The sequence below is a fragment of the Sus scrofa genome, chromosome 13, assembly GCF_054392235.1.
Source record: "Sus scrofa isolate SSC_HxYL_T2T_F1_AM1 chromosome 13, Sscrofa_HxYL_maternal_Yorkshire_Landrace_v2.0, whole genome shotgun sequence".
NCBI lineage: Eukaryota > Metazoa > Chordata > Mammalia > Artiodactyla > Suidae > Sus > Sus scrofa.
The window spans coordinates 188,686,508-188,704,218 of record NC_139395.1 but is presented as its reverse complement, the minus strand read 5'-3'; the positions used below and the strand labels follow the sequence as shown (position 1 = coordinate 188,704,218).

Sequence of the window (17,711 nt, the reverse complement as noted above, 5' to 3'; positions counted from 1 at the left end):
CTCTTCCAAGAGCTCTTGGTTCTTATAATATCCATATAAAGGTGATACACTATTGTCCTCATGAGAGTTATTAAGGCACAGAAAGGTTGAGTAAATTTCACAGGATCACACAGCTAGAAAGTAGGGAAATAGGATTTAAACCCAGGCCATCTGACTCCAGAGACCTGTTTTAACAGAACACTATTATGAAGTAAGTTTGTCAGGTGATTAGTGCCTGCTTCTCCCCTTTACAAGATAAAAACTGAAAATGATACAGTTAAGAAAAAAGCATTCACACTAGTCTGACTCCTTGATAAATTTATGGAATAGTATGTAGAATGGAGGGTGTCATTTTCATTGACTGATACACTCCTGGATCCCACACAGCAGAAGGCATTAGAGGACTCAACAGATTGTTCCCTAATCATCCAAATCCATGTAGTTTCTCATGAATAAAAGTTGGTAATATTTTCACACTATTTAGAGATTGGCAGCTGCATACACTATTAATTCCTTTTGGAGCACACCACTTAAGATGGGCCTTAATGAAAGCAGCATTTTATTTTTAATTAAAATACTTAGTTCAGGGAGTATTTATTAATAATTCTAACAGCAACAGATGGTCTGCTTATGTGTTATAACAATCTTTACCCAAAATTAGTCAAAATAATTAACAAAATGTAAATTATTAAACACTTAAATATGTATTATGTATCATTCCCATTCCCATAACATATTCTAATCTTTTATGAGAAAGAACACGACAGTTAAACAATAATATATAGAATAGCGCATACCAAATGTTCAGAAAACTACATTTTCTTGTTTTAATATTAAAAATATCATTTGTATTGGTAGTATTTTCTAGTATTCTTGCCACCTAGAAATGGAAATAAAGCCAAAGGTAAATAGAATTTTTCTAGGGTAAGAATACTATATACAGTGCTTTATGAAAAAATTGCCTCTAATATTGGACAAGAATCTGAAAGTCCAGTTCTGTCATTGGTTTTTTATTAGTACTCTGTGACCTGTTCTTATCCTGTCCATTTATCTGTAATTTGGTAAAGCTGCTCTGAACCTTAGCTTCTTTAAAATGCATGGGAATCTGTGGCAGAAAATAGCCACCAGTATATACAGGTGTTTTCACTATGTCTCCCTTACCCCTGCCTTCTCATCCCACACATTTTGTATTGCCTCTCAATCTACCTCTTTGAGTCTTTAAATGAATGGTATTGTTTTTATTTTCCTTATGTTCTTGGGTTATCACAGTGAGATGCTCCATATCTTGGTGATTATTGGGCACTTCATAGTTAAGGCTAGATTTTAACTGAATAATGATACTTAAAATTACTTTGGCTGAGAATCAGAAGACAAAATCAGTTCATGGTTGGGGGTTGGGCATAGCTCTAACATACACTAATTTCATGCAGCATTTGGGATAATATAGATCTATCTTGGAAAGTATGGAAACTATGAGTTTCACAGCACAGATTCTGAAAACCATTCCTTGCTGTGGAAACAGTGTGTATATACATAGAGATTAAATAACCCCATTTTAATTCAGGTAAGATTTAAGTTCATATTTCAAAATTTAAGTGTTTAAATTAAATATTTTAATTCAATTTATATTTAAATACTATTTTTCCATTTTAATGGCAGAGGTGAAAGGGAACTTCAAGATCATTCCAACTTCATGACTTCGAATTTTGTCCTCTTGAGCAATTTATCCAAATTTTCTAAGCCTTCATTTCCTCACTTGTATACTGAGGATAGAAACAGTACCTACCTGATAGATTTGTTTTAACGATCAAGTGGAGAGTGCTTACCACAGTGACTGGATATAATGAGGATATCTAATCCATCTTCCTTTTTTAAAAAACTGATTAAGAAACTAAGCTCCAGAAGGTTAATTGATTTTTCCTGAATCACCAAATAGTTAGAAATGCCAGAAGTAGAAATGATGTATCATGGATACCAGGTCAGTGTTCATTTCATTAGACACTTATGATGTTTATTTGCTGGGAAAGAACATTTATCTCTCAATTTTCAGGTTATAATTTGCTACTAATAGTCACATTTATGTCCCTAGGAACAACAGCATCAGTAAATTAATTTTTGAGAGTGTAGCTGCACATTTAAATTATTTGCTTTAAAATGTATCAATACTTATTTTAAAAATACCTGATTCCACTTTTTTTCTGGTCACTGCTAATATTTGCAAATGTTTTGTGGTAAACAATGTTTTTGTAAATTTAATTTTGCTGTTTGCCTATTGTCATTTTTTTCTATTTAAGTTAAAACTACCAAAAAGTTACATAAACAGTTACTCTATGGGTTTTAACATCTTAACTATTTAGTACCCAAATGAAATAAGTTTTCTTACCATTAGGCCAAACACATAAATCAGCAAAGCCAATTGTGATACTTTATTATAAATGAACAATTCTTTGAATTTTTTAGTCATTGGAAACTTTTGTTTTGCCTTCCAGCAGCTGTCTTCTACAGGAACAGCTGCTAATACTTATATTTAACATTTGTCAGGTTCTTTTACAAGCTATAAAAACTACAAATGCTGCTTTAAGAGAAATTTAAAGTTCTGCATATATCTATATGCCAAATGGTTAAATTACTTTTACATTTTTTTTGGATGGATTGGCAATAGAATTCACTGAAGCAATTTTTTATGTGCTTTGCTGCTTGTCATTCATGTCTTTATAAAATTTTCTTTTATTTGTGAACCAAAATAATTTCTTCTATGAAACAATTTAGCCTAAACTGAGTTATTGGATTATGCAAATTGTTTAAATACAAAGCATAGGCATTTACATTTATTACCCAGGGTTTTTGACACTGGAGATTATGTACTTAACCATTTAAAGTGCCAATTTAGTAATGAGAATACATTATCAATGTATAGTGTTCCACCCTTTTGTTCACTTCCTTTCACCCAAGTAGAAATACCTGTGGTCCATTTAGGATGTCTGCTACTCCCCATCCTGGAATATAATCAGTCACTATTCTTCAAATGTCATTTGTGGAGGTTTTGAGGAGAGATGGTCCCTGCAGTGTTTGAAGGCAGCCCCTCATTCTGCCTTTCCTTCTTAGGCTGCTTAGGATGGTTGCTAAGCTTTGCAAAGTGCACATGCATTTGCCTTGGGGTGTCTAGGGCAGCATCGCGTCTAGAGTGCTGCAGACATTAATTATCAGCCTCTTCTGCTGCATGTGGTGGCAGGGAGGAGAATTGGGGATTAAGCAAGCCAGGTAGAACTTGAAGAGGAAAAAATGAATTGTGCTCTCTCTGCATATTTAGCATTCTGTCAGCCTCCTGGTCAACAGATTCTGCGTAGGGCCTCTCCAAACCCCCAACTAAAGCAAAGATGCAGATGCTCAGGGCTGGGCAATCAAAAATCTGAGTATATCTCTAGGGTAGGAGTTTGGCTTTATTAGCTACTGTCAAATGTCTGCCTTCTTAAAATCTTTGTACTGCTTAAAGTTTTATGTAAATAAGGCCATGGCTTTTAGGATCAGAAATAAGGAGAAGGAGAAAAGGAGGAAACAAAGATCAATATAAAGAGTTTAATCCTCTGACAGTGAAGGCTCCGTCCCTAAACCATCTGATCAATTTTATGGAAATAGTTTATGGGGTTTTCAGCATTTTTTGGAAGCTCATTTTTACCGATCTAACAATGTTTCCTAAAGCACAAAGTACAATTCATTTGGTTCAAATTTAATTTAATATTCCAGTTAAAATACTCACACATAGATATTTTTTCTCTTACTCTTATCCATTAATTACTTTAAAATAACCTTATTCCAATAACTCCTAATATGCAGATGTTCGTCTTTTAATTTTTCAGTTTTTTCCTAAGCATCTCACAACCATTTTGACATTTATTAGTTTTAATATCATTTTTGAAAACAAATTATGGACTCAATTTTTCTTTTAATTCATGAAGAACCTGTGTGCTGCATTAAAATCTTTTGTCTTCTATCCATTTAAGTTGCCCTTCACCTAAGAACCTTGATATTTCCTAGCCATCAAATCCTCATTTAAGCATTTAGTTAACACTCCCATATATATATATATATATATATATTTTTTTTTTTTTTTAACTGACTCTTCTCTCCCTTCAAGTGTTTTTTACCTACTCTGTGAAGGGGGAGATGGAGAGATCCTGTCTGTCTGAATGCTAAGTAAGGTCTCTGCACACTAATGTTCAGGACATGCTTGTTGGATAAAAAAATGGAATATGAGTAAACAGAGCATTTCAGTACTTTCCTTAATTCTAATTCGAGTCAACAGAAGAAGATAGAGATATAAAGTTCCCTTAATATGGAACTCACCAAGAAGAACAGCAATTATTTTCTAGCAACCCTGAAATAGTGGAAGGTTTGAAAATCCTAGTTGAGCATTTAAGCCAGTTATTAAAACCTTGGATTTTCAACCAGCCTTAACAGTCCTATAGAAAGTGTGGCCCAGGAGATGAGATTTAGAGATATTTACCAAAGCTATTACTTTGAATTTACTGAATAAGTCATTTTTCAAAAGTAGCTCAGATCTTATTTTTAGCTACCAAATTTGCCTTGATTGTCTCATGGGAACTAACTCAAGATGTGAGGATTGGCCTTGGATAGACATCATATAACTTTGTAGTTTAAGTGTGCAATTGTGTGGTCAGTGGTAATTATGCCATATGAGAACATTTCTGATAGGTTCTACATAAGCCAGAGAACTTTGGATCCCAATTTTATATTTTAGGAGGAGGGGCCAGCAGCAATAGAATTGCTAAGGACATAAAGGACAAAGGTTTAACAATCTGGAGGGCTTTGGGTTTATTTGTGAGTTACATTCATTTTCTAGCTTACACCTGTCTTGGGAGAAAATTAATTGAAGCCCTGTTAAAAATTATACAGAAGTGGATTTTAGAAGTCTGCCAAATAAATGCCTCCTATAAAGAAAAATTGGCAGCTTATAGTTTGGTAAAATCAAGAGACATCAACCACTCAGAAATAGCACAAGTATAGGTGAAACTTGGTCATTTAGGGTCTTACATAGACAACAACTGCTTTCATTGTAAATACTGATAAACAGTGTCATTCTCTAGGGAGTTCTCTTGTGGTGCAGTGGGTTAAGGATCCAGCATTGTCCCTGCAGCGGCTTGAGCCTTGGCTACGGTGTGGTTTCAATCCCTGGCCCAGGAACTTCCACATGCTGTAGGTATGGCCAGAACAGGCATCATTTTCTAATACAAATACACAGAAAATTTATTGTATAGATACTGTTTATTGCCTATAAAAGCCTGTATCTCATTTAAGATACTGCATCAACTAGAGGCCTCTTGAATATAGTAAAAATGGAGTCTGGCCCTGGTTTGGGTGGGTGTCTGTCCTAGTTTTGACCTGTGAAATGAAAGAGGATGTTCACTAGAAGCATCTGGGACAGTTAATCTTCACTGATAAATTTTTTTAATCAGATAAATATTGAGTATATAAATATTGTATACTAACAAATAACCAATAATAAATAAAAGAATGTTATATCCCTGGCAAAATATTTCTACAATTTTGAGAAAACTTGAAAAGTGAAAATATTTAAATTAAACTACTCAAATAGAAAAGGTCAATTTCGGTCTATAAACTGGGTCTTTTTATATCTGAACTCATTCAAAGGGAAAAACACATCATATATCTACTGCTACATGGATGAAAGACTGTACAACATGAGTGGTGATGGAATGTGAGTAGCCCTACTTTATCTCTTGTCTGTGTCCAGTGGATTTAGACAGGATTGCCTCCTGATTTTAGAATGTCTCATCTTTCTGTAGTTCCAATCAGTGATGCAACCAGAAACTTGAACATTGGTATAAAGATTTTCTTTTCCTCCTCCAGAAAGTTCTTGCCCTTGAGCAGGATTCAGTAGAAGCCTGCAGTATTTGAAGCAGTCTCCTAGCAGTTGTTTAATGTGGATGACTATGCCCTGCAGGCTTATACAGAAGGAGATGGAGCAGGTTGTCAATTATTTCTGCACTCAGGGCTATGGGCTAACAATATGCTTGAGTGAGGCAGAGGTTACAATTCAGCTGCAACCCCACAGGCAATCCACATCTGCCATTAATGGTGAGGAACTGAGCGTTTCAACAAGGTTGGGTTTCCTTGGTAGTGAGTTCCTAGTGATGCAAACTTGGACCAGGATATAACAGTTCTTATTAAGTCAGTGCATCAGCTAGAAAATGAACAGGTAAGGTATGGTGGCAACATGTCTTCAAATTATAGTTCAGACTCCAGGGCCTATGTGTTGTCAGGCCTTTATGACTGTGGGACCATCTTACTGACAGCATATGCAATCTGTGAGTTCTTGAACTTGCTGCTTTCTCTGGAAAAAAATATGGCATGAATTTACCTTATTGCAATCCCATAATATAGCCATTTTGTTACATTTAAAGCACGGCAATACAGAATAGAATGATTAGGACGTTTAGGACATCTAATTAGGAGCAGAGTTTTGTATGATTAGGGTAGCCTACGGTGAACACTATTTTTTTTTTTTTTTTTTTTTTTAGTTATAGAATGAGGTGGTGAAGACATCAACCAGGTATGTTCTGTGGAATCTGTTGGTAGCAGAGCGGCTGAGCTAACAAATTTTGAGGTTAAATTAGTTCCAGGGCAACAGGTAACAAAGAAGTCCAAAGACAAGCCTTTTTTCATAAACGTCATTAATTTATCTAACCAAGTGAAGTCTCCTCTTCAATGAGAATGCTGTGGTCCATACAGTAGGCCATGGAGTTATTCACATGCTTCTTCTGATACTTCCCATGTTGATGCAGAACAGTTATGGATTTTTTGTGTGTGTGTGGTTGGATCTGGGGGCAGGAAATGCAGGTCTTTCTACTTTTAGATAGTCTGAACTATTTATTATTCCCCTTTTTGACTTACGACTCAGCAGACTGGGCTTGGGGTATTAGCCATAGTCCTGTCAAGCTTTCAACTGTCTTTTTTACTCCTTTCTCTCTTCCTCTTCTACCTTTTTCTTTAGTATCCTTAAAATTTAATAACTTGCGAATTTGGGAAGTAAATGAGAGGAAATTTTGGCGGATTGTTTTTCTTCCAAATTTCTCATTTGGAATTTCATGGAACAAAAAATTAAAGGAATTAAAGGAAATGAAAATCATGGGGAACAAAATCACACATACATTGAATATTGTTTTTCTGCTTTATCAAATATAGTGGTGCTGGGCTATATCCAGCAGGCCTGCCTGTAAGCTGTAAATGCTCAGCCTCAAGCCCAAAGAAAGAGCCTGGAGACAGTGACAGAGACATAAGCGTTTTATTGGGTAGGGGGTCCGACACATCTGAAGCAAAGGTCCTGTAGTGACACCACACTGTGTTGGCACAGAACAAGAAATAATATTCTAGGTTCTAACCTAAGGATTAGAACAATCACTACCTGGGGCAGGGGCCAAGCACACTCATGTGAGTAGGGTGTAGATAGGGTATAGGTGGAATAGGGACTGGTCAAGCAGGGGTTGTATAGAGAGCTAGAAAACAGCCATCTTGAATGATCTGACCGTACAAGTGGTAAATCCACTTTAGGTCTTGAATCTTTTCATCTTTTAGCTACATTCTCATGGTTTTCCTTTATGTCTATTTTCTACTTCTGGATAAGGACCTAGCTTACTCATACTATGTGAGGTGTGGATTAGTGAGGATTCTCCAGAAAAATAGAACCAATATGAGATATACATAGAGAGAGAGATAGATGGATAAAGATCTTTATCTGTCCATTTATCTACTTCTCTGTGAAGAGATTTATTGTAATGCATTGGACTCCATAATTATGAAGGCTGAGAAGTCCCATGAATGGCACTCTCTAAGATGAAGACTCAGGAAGCTGGTAGTGTCATTTAATTCTTAGGACCTGAGATCTGGAGAGCTGGTGGGTATATTGCAGTAGGAATCTGAAACCTTGAGAACCAGCATCAAGGATCAGGAAAGATCACTGTCTAAGGTGAAGAGTCAGCAGAGGCTGAATTCAAACTTCCTCTGACTTTTTTTCTTTTTTTTCTTTTTTCTTTTGCCTTTTTAGGGCCACACCCCCACATATAGAAGTTCCCAGCCTAGGGGTCTAATCACAGCCACAGCAGCTTGGGATCTGAGCTGTGTCTGCGACCTACACCACAGCTCACGGCAACGCCAGATGCTTAACCCACTGAGCAAGGCCAGGAATCAAACCTCATCCTTATGGATACTAGTTGAGTTCTTTAACCACTGAGCCATGACGGGAACTCCCCCCTGGCTTTTTGTTCTATTTAGGACCTACATTAATGAGGGCCATCTACTTTACTTAGTCAACCAATTCAAATGTTAATCTTCCAGAAACACCCTTACAGACAAACCAAAAATAATCTTTAACCAAATATCTAGACATGCCATGGCCTAGTCAAGTTGGCACGTAACATTAAACATCACAGGGTATGACTAAGTCTTCTTTCCTGGCAGTTAGTTTTGTTCTTTACTATTAATGCAGAAAACTAAACAAGGAAAGATTTTTATCTTCTTTTTTTTTTGGTAGAGTAGGCTACAGGCTAGTCTGTAGTTATTTAGTCAAATATTAATCAAGATATTGCTGTGAAAGTTTTTTGTAGATGTGATCAAAGCCCATAGTTGGCTTTGAATAAGGAAGATTAGATCATCTGTGTAGGCCTGATTCAGTCAGGTGAAAGGTTTTAAGAGCAGAATTGAGGCCTGGTTCGATCAGGTGAAAGGTCTTAAAAGCAGAACTGATGCTTCCTGGAAGAAACTCCACCCATGGGCAACAGCTTCTGCTGGTGCCTGGATGTTTCCAGCCTGTCCCTCCTGAGGACCAGCCCTCTGGACTTCAGCTGCCTCACCAGCCACCACAATCATGTAAGTCATTTCCTTTCAACAAATCTCTTAATGCATAGTTCCTGCTGGTTCTGTTTCTCTGGTCAAACTCTGACTGATACAGGGAATAAGCGCTGATGGGTGATAAAGAGGTAATGCGCTGTCTTCCTGAGAAAAAAATATTTTTGTCTTAAACGCCTTCAGGCAGGCTTTGGATGTTGGGCTTGTAGGTTATGCTTCCACGATTTTCAGTGGTGCCATTCATATATATGATGCTCTAAATGCCACTTCCTGGGGATTTTCAGTGTGATGGCCTTGGATTCAATGCTTCCCATGAAGTGGTGAAAGTGTGGAAATTTGAATAACTGTAAATGTCAGCTTTTGGGGCTTTAGATACTTGATGCTGGCTGAATGCTCCTCCGCCTGTGGATAAAAGCAGCTCCAGAGTCACCCAGGTACAAGAGAAAACATATTATTGAATCCACCTGTTGGAAAAACCCTAGTGGATGAAGGGTAGGCCTTGCTCATAAAGAATTGCTGTCATTACGTTTATGTAGTTGGGTTTCTAAAGCATGATATATTTCTGGTAGAGGCCCTAGAGTATGGAAAAGAGTTGGGTACTGGAAATTGGATTTCTAGTTCTGTTACTGTAAAGTAGCATATATGAGCCTGTTCTGAAGGATTGGTGGTCTGATCACAAATCTAACCATTGCTAAAGAGACTTGTACTTTCCAGAGCCTCTGAGACTATACTGTTCCCTTAGAGCTGGAGGACCACATTTACTGAGTAGAATATGAGACTCTTTACCCAATAATTTGCTTGTATTTTGTAACTTTTTCTTTTCCCATATTTCTCATATCTTGATTTTCGTAGCTTCCTTTAAATGATTCAGCAAGGAATTCACAATTCTGCTAAAATATTCTGATAAAAATGGGATTGCCTGGCTTATTATAAAGTTTCTATAGCTTCATAAGGTCTTCAAAGGAAGTTTTTAAGATGTTTAATTACTACACTAGAGTACCCTATAACTAAATCTGGAAGCACTGGACTAGCCAATATAATTTTGGAAAAATATCCAGCTTTTATATTCTGCCCAACAACTGTCAGTGTTGCAGTGTCAGATCACCCAGCACCACATGTGTGACCCCATAGTACGCTGCCTTTTTAAAAAACATGCTTGGTTTCACCATCCCCAGTTCTTTTCTCCATCTGCTTGCTGACCCATGTGGCTATTTTAACATCCCCTTCAGTGGAAGCCTCATACCTGCCTGGCCAGCAGAAAGTAACACAATGACAGCAGTTTCTGTGGGACTGCAGTGGAGGGGATGGGAAGCTTCAGATGCCCTGTCTTTTTTCTGGACAGCTAAAATTAAGATAGAGGACAGCTCCAGGAAAAGAAATGCCCTGGAATTTTCAGTTGGTGCACAGCAGTTTAGAGAGTGGGTGAATGAATGATCAATCTATTTCAGGGCAGTTTCCCTTCTGGAAGAAGGAGCAATTTGTTTTAAGGTCACATGCTAGGTAAGTATCTGCATAAGAAACCCAAATAGTTTCTGATCACAAATGGTTCACCACAGAATCTTGTGAGCACTTTCTCAGGAAGGTTAGGTTGTAATGAATCAGTCTGTCAACACACCAATCAAGATTGTTTTCACCCCAGTAGTCATCGAAAGTGTGTTCTGGGGGGTAATTGCTTCCTTTGAGAGTATACAAGGTTATTTACAGGCTAATTTTCATCTGAATTTCTGCCACATTTCCTGACATGACATTTGACTAGTGTAATTTCTTCAAATGATCATTTAGACAGTTATGTTTCGAGAACTCCATGTCTGTTTACGGAATTACCACCTAAGGCAAAATAACACTTTAAAAGAAAAGTAGCACAATTTTAGTTTTATCTACCTCCCACCCGAAATAACTTGTGTTTCGCATGAGGTGGAGAGAGAGAGAAATAATTTTCTGATTTAAAAAAAAAAAACGTCTTTCAAAATCAGCTTAGGCTCAGAGGACTCTAATTATTGAGTACATAAGACTGAAAAAAACATTTTGGGGAGTATACACTGACATAATTAACATGCATTGATAGTTTTTTAAAATACTTAAATAGCCACATCATTTATCTGATGTCCATGTTCAAGGCTAAACTGTATTAAAGTCAGTAAAAATTGCCCCCCCAAGATACATGTGGCTACCAAATTTTATTTTGAGGTTTTACATTTATTAGAACCCCACATTCACATTAAATGTCCATTAAAAGTCTCATGTGTGGTTAAAAACAAAGTTTGTCTTAAAGCTCTGTGAATTGAAATAACCAAGTCTCACATAGCTTTAAAGTTTTACCTGGTTACGCTTGTGGTGAGATGAAAGCTGTGTTCCCTGACAGCCTCTGTGGCATTGTGCCTCCAGGGCTGCACCTCTAACAATTCAGTTCCATGGCTCCTGTGCCTCTGTAGGTAACTCAGGAAATCTGTCTGATGGAACACCTTAGGTGGCCCAGCCCGGGGTTAGCTGATCAGAAAACACTTGGAGATCTTACCAAGGCTATCAGTTAACTTTCCAAATGCTCATTCTGTCAAACAGAAATTGTCGTAATGACAAAAGAAGACAATTTGCCCATATCCTGGTCTCAAAAAGTTTATTCATTCACTGATGACCCAAAGACCATTCCTGAAAAATGAAGCTGGTCAGAGGCGATCAAGGGCACCTCATTATTTGGGGGAGAATTCAAACTTTCAGGCAGCTGACTCCTCTGTTCAATAATAGCAGTCTCTTTAATCACAGTTAGGTCGATAGTGAAATATTTACTGCGGATGCTTCCAGAATGATTTGAAGCCAGCTCTTTGGAGAGCATTGATAATCTCAGGGTAATCTGAGGCATCCTTATGCGAGGTGTCAGTGTGCTGTACTGAACAATGCCTCTAATATGCATCTGTGAAACGTAAATAATAAAAACCTGTTTTAAAGGTTTCATAGCCCCAACATAAAGTTACCTCTGACTAAAAACAAAGCAGGCAGCTCTCAGTAGGGGGGAAGAAAAATGTGAGATTTTAGAATATCAGCAGTGAAGATCAGAACATGGTAAAAGCCCAATTATATCAAATTTGAAGGCCCTTTAAAAACCTTTTTTTTTTTTTGTAAAAAAGTAGTGTATTTCACTTCAGTATATGCTATAAATTTTGCTCTTTTATTAGCTAGCCTTTCATTGTATTACCACCCCCTCCCCCCCAAACACATACATATTACTAAAGATGCTTCAGTTCTTCTGGAACAGGAATTATGGGCTTTTCTATATGTAGTTGTTCTCAACCCATGAATTTATTAAAAAATTAAATTTATAGAAAGATGCTTTGCTAAAAACAAGCAGTGGGTCAATTTTGATGAAAATTCTGTTTAAATTATTGATGTGTGTCTTCAAAAAACAAGCTTAATAGCCTATTATGAAGCATATTTGAATGAAAACACAAAAACAGTCACTCACAGAAATTGTCTAGCAGCACTTCACAGACAATTGAACAAATTATCCAAAAGCAACCGTGACATGAGCTCCATTCCATTTATAATATGACATAGATGATATGGCCCACTGCTTACAGGGCCATATCTCAATTATTTTAAATAGAAAACTTGAACAAATGCACTCAATTAGAGCCCAGTTTTAATCAATTGCAACCTGGCCAAGGCAATGTCACTGTTTAAAGAAGCAAAAACCTTCCTTCAAAAAATTGTGGGACTTAGACCACGTGCATAGGATGAAGGATAATTCTAAAATACAAAAGGTGCTTCTGCAGAAATATCTAGTGGCATTCCTACCTTAAATAGCATGTAACTGTGAAGAAAAAAGCTCTGAAATGTTACCAATGGGCCATTTAGAAATGGCTTTCTGTTAAGTTTATAAATATCATCTTTAAAACTCATGATTCTAGACTGTGACAAATTATAGTATAGAATTATTTTATTATATGTGTCCCTGATCAGTAAGATTAATGGTTTATAACTGTTAGAGTGTCAAGATATAAAATAAATATTTCATGGACTCCCAAGGATTGAGATATGGCTTTACATAGATTTCAAAAAGAAAATGTATATGTGGTAATGTTTTCATGTTTACATGGTCTAAAGTAATTTTCCATGTGTACAATAAAACGTGATTAAAATACCTTCCAGGTGTTTAAAGATCTGCATATCATATTATTAACTGAATCAACTCAATGAATGATGCAGAGAACATGTAAAAGTTCTTCAGAATTAAACAAGAATTCTCCATGTATGCACCACACAATTTTTTTACAAATAAAAATATCAGGCAGTTTTTTTGAAGAATGCTAATGATACATTCATAATTTAATTTTCCTTCCTGATTTGCTTCTCACTTTTTTAATACACACTTCACAAAAATATAAGTCAGAGTTACAAGATGCTGCAAGATGTCTTCTACACTCTATCCAGATATGTGTGACTGTGTGCATGTGTGTACAAATGTATGTGTGTATGTAATTTAGTACTCAATATCAGACTCATATTTGCCTGCCATGTTCTGGTTCAGAGGCCTGATTGTTTTTGGCTGATTGGGCTGGTATCTGCTCTGCTATAATTATCCTAATACACGTCAAATATTTTTAATATCATTTTATGGAAAACAAGATGATCAAGTGTTGAAAAGCAGCATTGCTTATTCTAATACTCTTACACATTGTTCTGTCCACGTAAAATTCCTTTACTAGCCCAAGTAATAAAGATTTGGGGAAACTGGTTTATAAGCACTAGGTAAAACAGGGGAATTATTTAGCTTAGTAAAAAGAAGGCTTAGACATGAAGGCATTTAATGTTCAAAGTTGGATAAACAGAAGCTGGATATATACACATATGATAGGACAAAAGAAATTGGGATAACTGCCAGTATTAGTGAGAAACTATATAATACAATTTTGCTGCACCTGGGGATTGGTTTCAACCTGAGAAGTTCAGTGTTTGGTAAAAACCACAATTGAAAAGATCAATGTCTCTGAGAAAAGGAACAGTTAAAGATCAAATTTGAAAATGTCTCTATCTTTTTTGTTTAAAGGTTTTCAACTGGACATGTGTAGCTTGAAATTTAATATCTTTAACATTTGCATTCTCCTTTGTTTAATTTTCACAAGAAGTAAGCTGTTTAAATAATGCCTAGTTAAAATGAAAAAGTCCTGGCTTTTCTTGTTTTTATTTTTCTTTTTTTCTTCAGAGTCTAGTCATTCTTGTCTGTCTGTCTGCCTATTGAATGAGAATAAATTGATCTCTTTTCTCTGGTACAAGTTCCTTCTTTCTCCAAGTATGAATTACTGATTACCGTAGTATTTTGGTATTTAAAGGAACTGTATTGAGCCAGATTATTTAAAAAGAATCAAACATTTAAAATGTCCAGGCAGCAGTTCCCATCGTGGCTCAGTAGAAACATTTCTGACTAGTATCCATGAGGACGCAGGTTCCATCCCTGACCTCCCTCAGTGGATTAAGGATCTGAATGTAGTGTACACCAGCAGCTACAGCTCCAATTTGACCCCTAGCCTGGGACCCTCCATATGCCTCAGGTACAGCCCTAAAAAGGCAAAAAATAGAAAAATAAATAAAAAAGAAAATGCTCAGGCTGTTCCTGCTGTGGTGCAGTGTGTTAAGAATCTGATTGCAATGGCTCGGGTTGCTGTGGAGGTGCTGGTTTGATCCCTGGGCTGGTGAACTTCCATATTCTCTGTGCAGCCATAAAACAAAACAAAACAAAACAAAAAAACATGTTCAGCATATAAGACAGTTGCTCTTTAAATCATAGTTGTTGAAGCGTAAGCATAACTCAATTCTACACCCATCTTTATTTTTTACGTTATTTAAGCTACTAATTAATGAGGCAAAGAAGGATATAGGAAGATTTAATTATTTGCTTCTGATGCATGCTATACAAACCTTTGGATAAAGTTAGCTGGTCTTTCTTATATTCTTCAACAGTTTCATGTTCTTAAATAATTGTTCCGTCTTCTTCCTAAATTTACCATTCTGGTACCATCTTGAAAATGTGAGAAGTAATACGCACTGTTGAGAAGAAATCCATCGTGGTGGCTAAATGCTGAATATGTACTGGAGGATCTTTACTCCCTTTCTTAGCTTTTTGATTACAGGCTGCCACCATTTTATAATTGATTTCACAATTTGGGGTTCAACTATTAAGCAAGTGTAAACTAATTTGTCACTGTATTATAGATATTGAAAGGCTAATTTTATTGAAGTTTGTAAAATTATATGATAAAGGAAAATTTACAGGTCTCTATAATTAATTATTCATTAAATTGTTTTGTAAAATTATTTTGCTAATGTGTATATATGTAGGAAATGTGGTCTATTTTTTTTCAGTGAACTAAACTAGTTGCTGCGAAATTCACTCTAACCCTCTTGCTCTCTGAACATGATCTGGTGAAACTTTTTCTTTACAGTTTTTCAACTCAATAAGTTTCTAGGTTGACATGGAACATTAGAAAATCAAAAAGGAGATGGTGAAGTTTTGCAGTCAGTATTTGATTTGATATTCCTTTAAATTTAAATCGTGACCCAGCTGAATCCCTAAAAGATGCATATATATATATTTTTTTAATCCCGAGTTTCATTCTACTGAGCTGCTCTGTGAACTGACTTCAGAAATAGCTGGCAACACAGAGGCAGGTGCACAAATGGCTTAGAGATTGAGGTACAATCTGGGATCAAGTTCTTCTTAGGCTCCTCTGTGAGCAATGGGAAATGATGTTTCCAAAGTAATTAAAATTTTCCAGCTGTGGAAAGAGAACATAATGAGTTGTCATCTCTACTCACTTTATGGAATTTCTACAATCGGCCACCATCTTGGTGAGAAAATCTGCCCTTCTAATTTTGAATAGAAGATAGGATTTCGGTTTATGTGCCAACACTAGGTCTCCAAACCTGTATCTTCTTTAAAAAGCCAATTTAGGTTGTGACTACCATGTAACACATTTGAGTTATGTTCAGAGTTAGAAGAAGGAAAAACTAAGTAAATCAACTCAGATGTTAGAAGTAATCATATATTTAAACCTCAGCCATCTTTCTGTCCTTTAGGAAATGACTGCTTTGTCTTCCTTTCGGTCATGCTTTCTGTAAATGTCTCCTTAAAATTATATTTTCATGTAGAGCTCACAGCATACTTTAAATTCTAAGAGCCATGCAGAGTTTTCATATATTTGCAAATGTGTAAAATTCTCTCTGTAAGGGGAGTTTCCTTGTGGCACAGTGGGTAAGGATCTAGCATTGTCATTGCAGTGGCTCAGGTCACTGCCAGGGTGTGAGTTTCATCCCTGGCCTGGGAACTTCCACATGCCATAGGCATAGCCAAAAAAAAAAAAAAAAAATTCTCTCTGTAGACCACTTTGGTGTCTAAAATTTGGAGTTCAAGGAACTTAAAATATCACCCATCAGCATTCTTGGGGATACAGAGGAAGCTGTGAGGGGTTAATCTCAATCTCTGGGACCATTCTAATGGCAGTAATCCTATACTGCAATAGGCTTCAGTTGAGTTTTAGCCATCTGTGTACAGGCTCAGCTCTGAGAAGTTTTGTTGTTTTTTAATTTTTTTTTAAACCACATGGGGGATGTAGGCAAAGACAATGTCTGAAATGGAATCCATTACATCAAATAGCTTGTGTGCTCATTTAATTTAAAATTGGACTTTCTTGTTCCCTGATTTTTGCTTTAGAGATGTGTGAAGGGGGAGGCAGGTCTCTTGTAAATAAAATATGTGAATCAACTACAAAACATGGAATGGGGGGAATATAGAGCTTCACCATTCATTTAAATACAAAACAAAAAAGATGAAGAATAAGAGTCTGTGTAATCTAAATAGTCTTAGCAGTTTCCAGAAATCAGTTTTGCACAATGAATCCAATAGCAAGATGCTTCTCTGGTTGTAGCTTCCACTAAATTTTAGCAAGAGGGTTGGGATAACTTCATCTGAAAAACAACACGAGCATCTCTAAAAAATTATTTTCCCTTTACTTACCAAGGATTTTTTAACAATAACATTTTTAAAAGAAATAGAAATTCTATCATCCAAAATATTTTTTGCCAAATTAGATATATATGTAGTGTGACAGAATGATAGATGTTTACAATGTGCCCCACTTATTATGTACCACTTAAAAAAATTGCAATATAAGTTCCATCTAATACTTTGAAAATATTTTAGTTAACTTAAATAATTAACTCAAACTACATTATTTCACAAGAAAAAGATAAGGCAGCCAACCTCAGCCTCAGTAGGAAGAGACATCATTCTGTTGCAATATAGCAGATCCCAACAAGCTATTTGCAGAATGTATTAGCGTTTCCTTACTTTGGTTTTCCCCTCAAAATCATACACTAAAATTCAACACTCGACTTTCAGATAAAGCAAATTCCCTGTTGTCTTGAAGAAAGTTGTTCTTAGCCACCTTGAATTTAAAGAGGAAAACTCCAACAGCAGTCAACAAATAAGAAACAACTGGCTACTTAAAAATTCTCTCTTGGGTATTGTCCAAGAGACTCTAGGGACCTTGGGAAATAGAGAATTTTAAGAGAAACAAAAACATACTTCAAAGAGAGAGGTATTGAATTTCTTCCTGAATGTTTTTATGTCTAGTTTCTGTTGAAATAGGGAATAGGGATTTTAACAGCCTGATCTTTTCATGGTAGATCTTGGTTGCATAGCTTTCAAATGATAAAAATCACAGAAGTGCTGGACATTCTATTTGATTTCTAAAAAATGAGGCAATGAAAACACAAAGCACAGGGTTGATGGGGGAAAAAATCTTGAATAGAAACTAAATTCTTAATAAGGGTACCTCAGGTTGAAACCAGGTCCAAAG

The 17,711-nt window shown here is 36.2% G+C and overlaps 1 protein-coding gene across 16 annotated transcripts in view; it reads left to right on the top strand.

Moving 5' to 3' along the window:
• The window catches only part of LOC146397805 (uncharacterized), a 1,134,194-nt gene that overhangs the window by 37,887 nt on the left and 1,078,596 nt on the right, over positions 1-17,711 (top strand). For 8 of the 16 annotated variants that reach the window (XR_014823707.1, XR_014823711.1, XR_014823709.1 and 5 more), the window contains exon 1: positions 8,775-8,883. The exons of 1 other annotated variant lie outside the window; for it this stretch is intronic. Coding sequence is in view for 7 of the 15 variants with exons in the window: in XM_084989255.1 (XP_084845381.1) it covers positions 8,760-8,883 (124 nt within the window). In the remaining 8 variants the exon portion in view is untranslated. Of the gene's footprint in view, positions 1-8,728; positions 8,884-17,711 lie in introns of those variants that run through there. 7 more of the 16 variants (XM_084989253.1, XM_084989254.1, XM_084989255.1 and 4 more) reach the window with 1 other exon arrangement.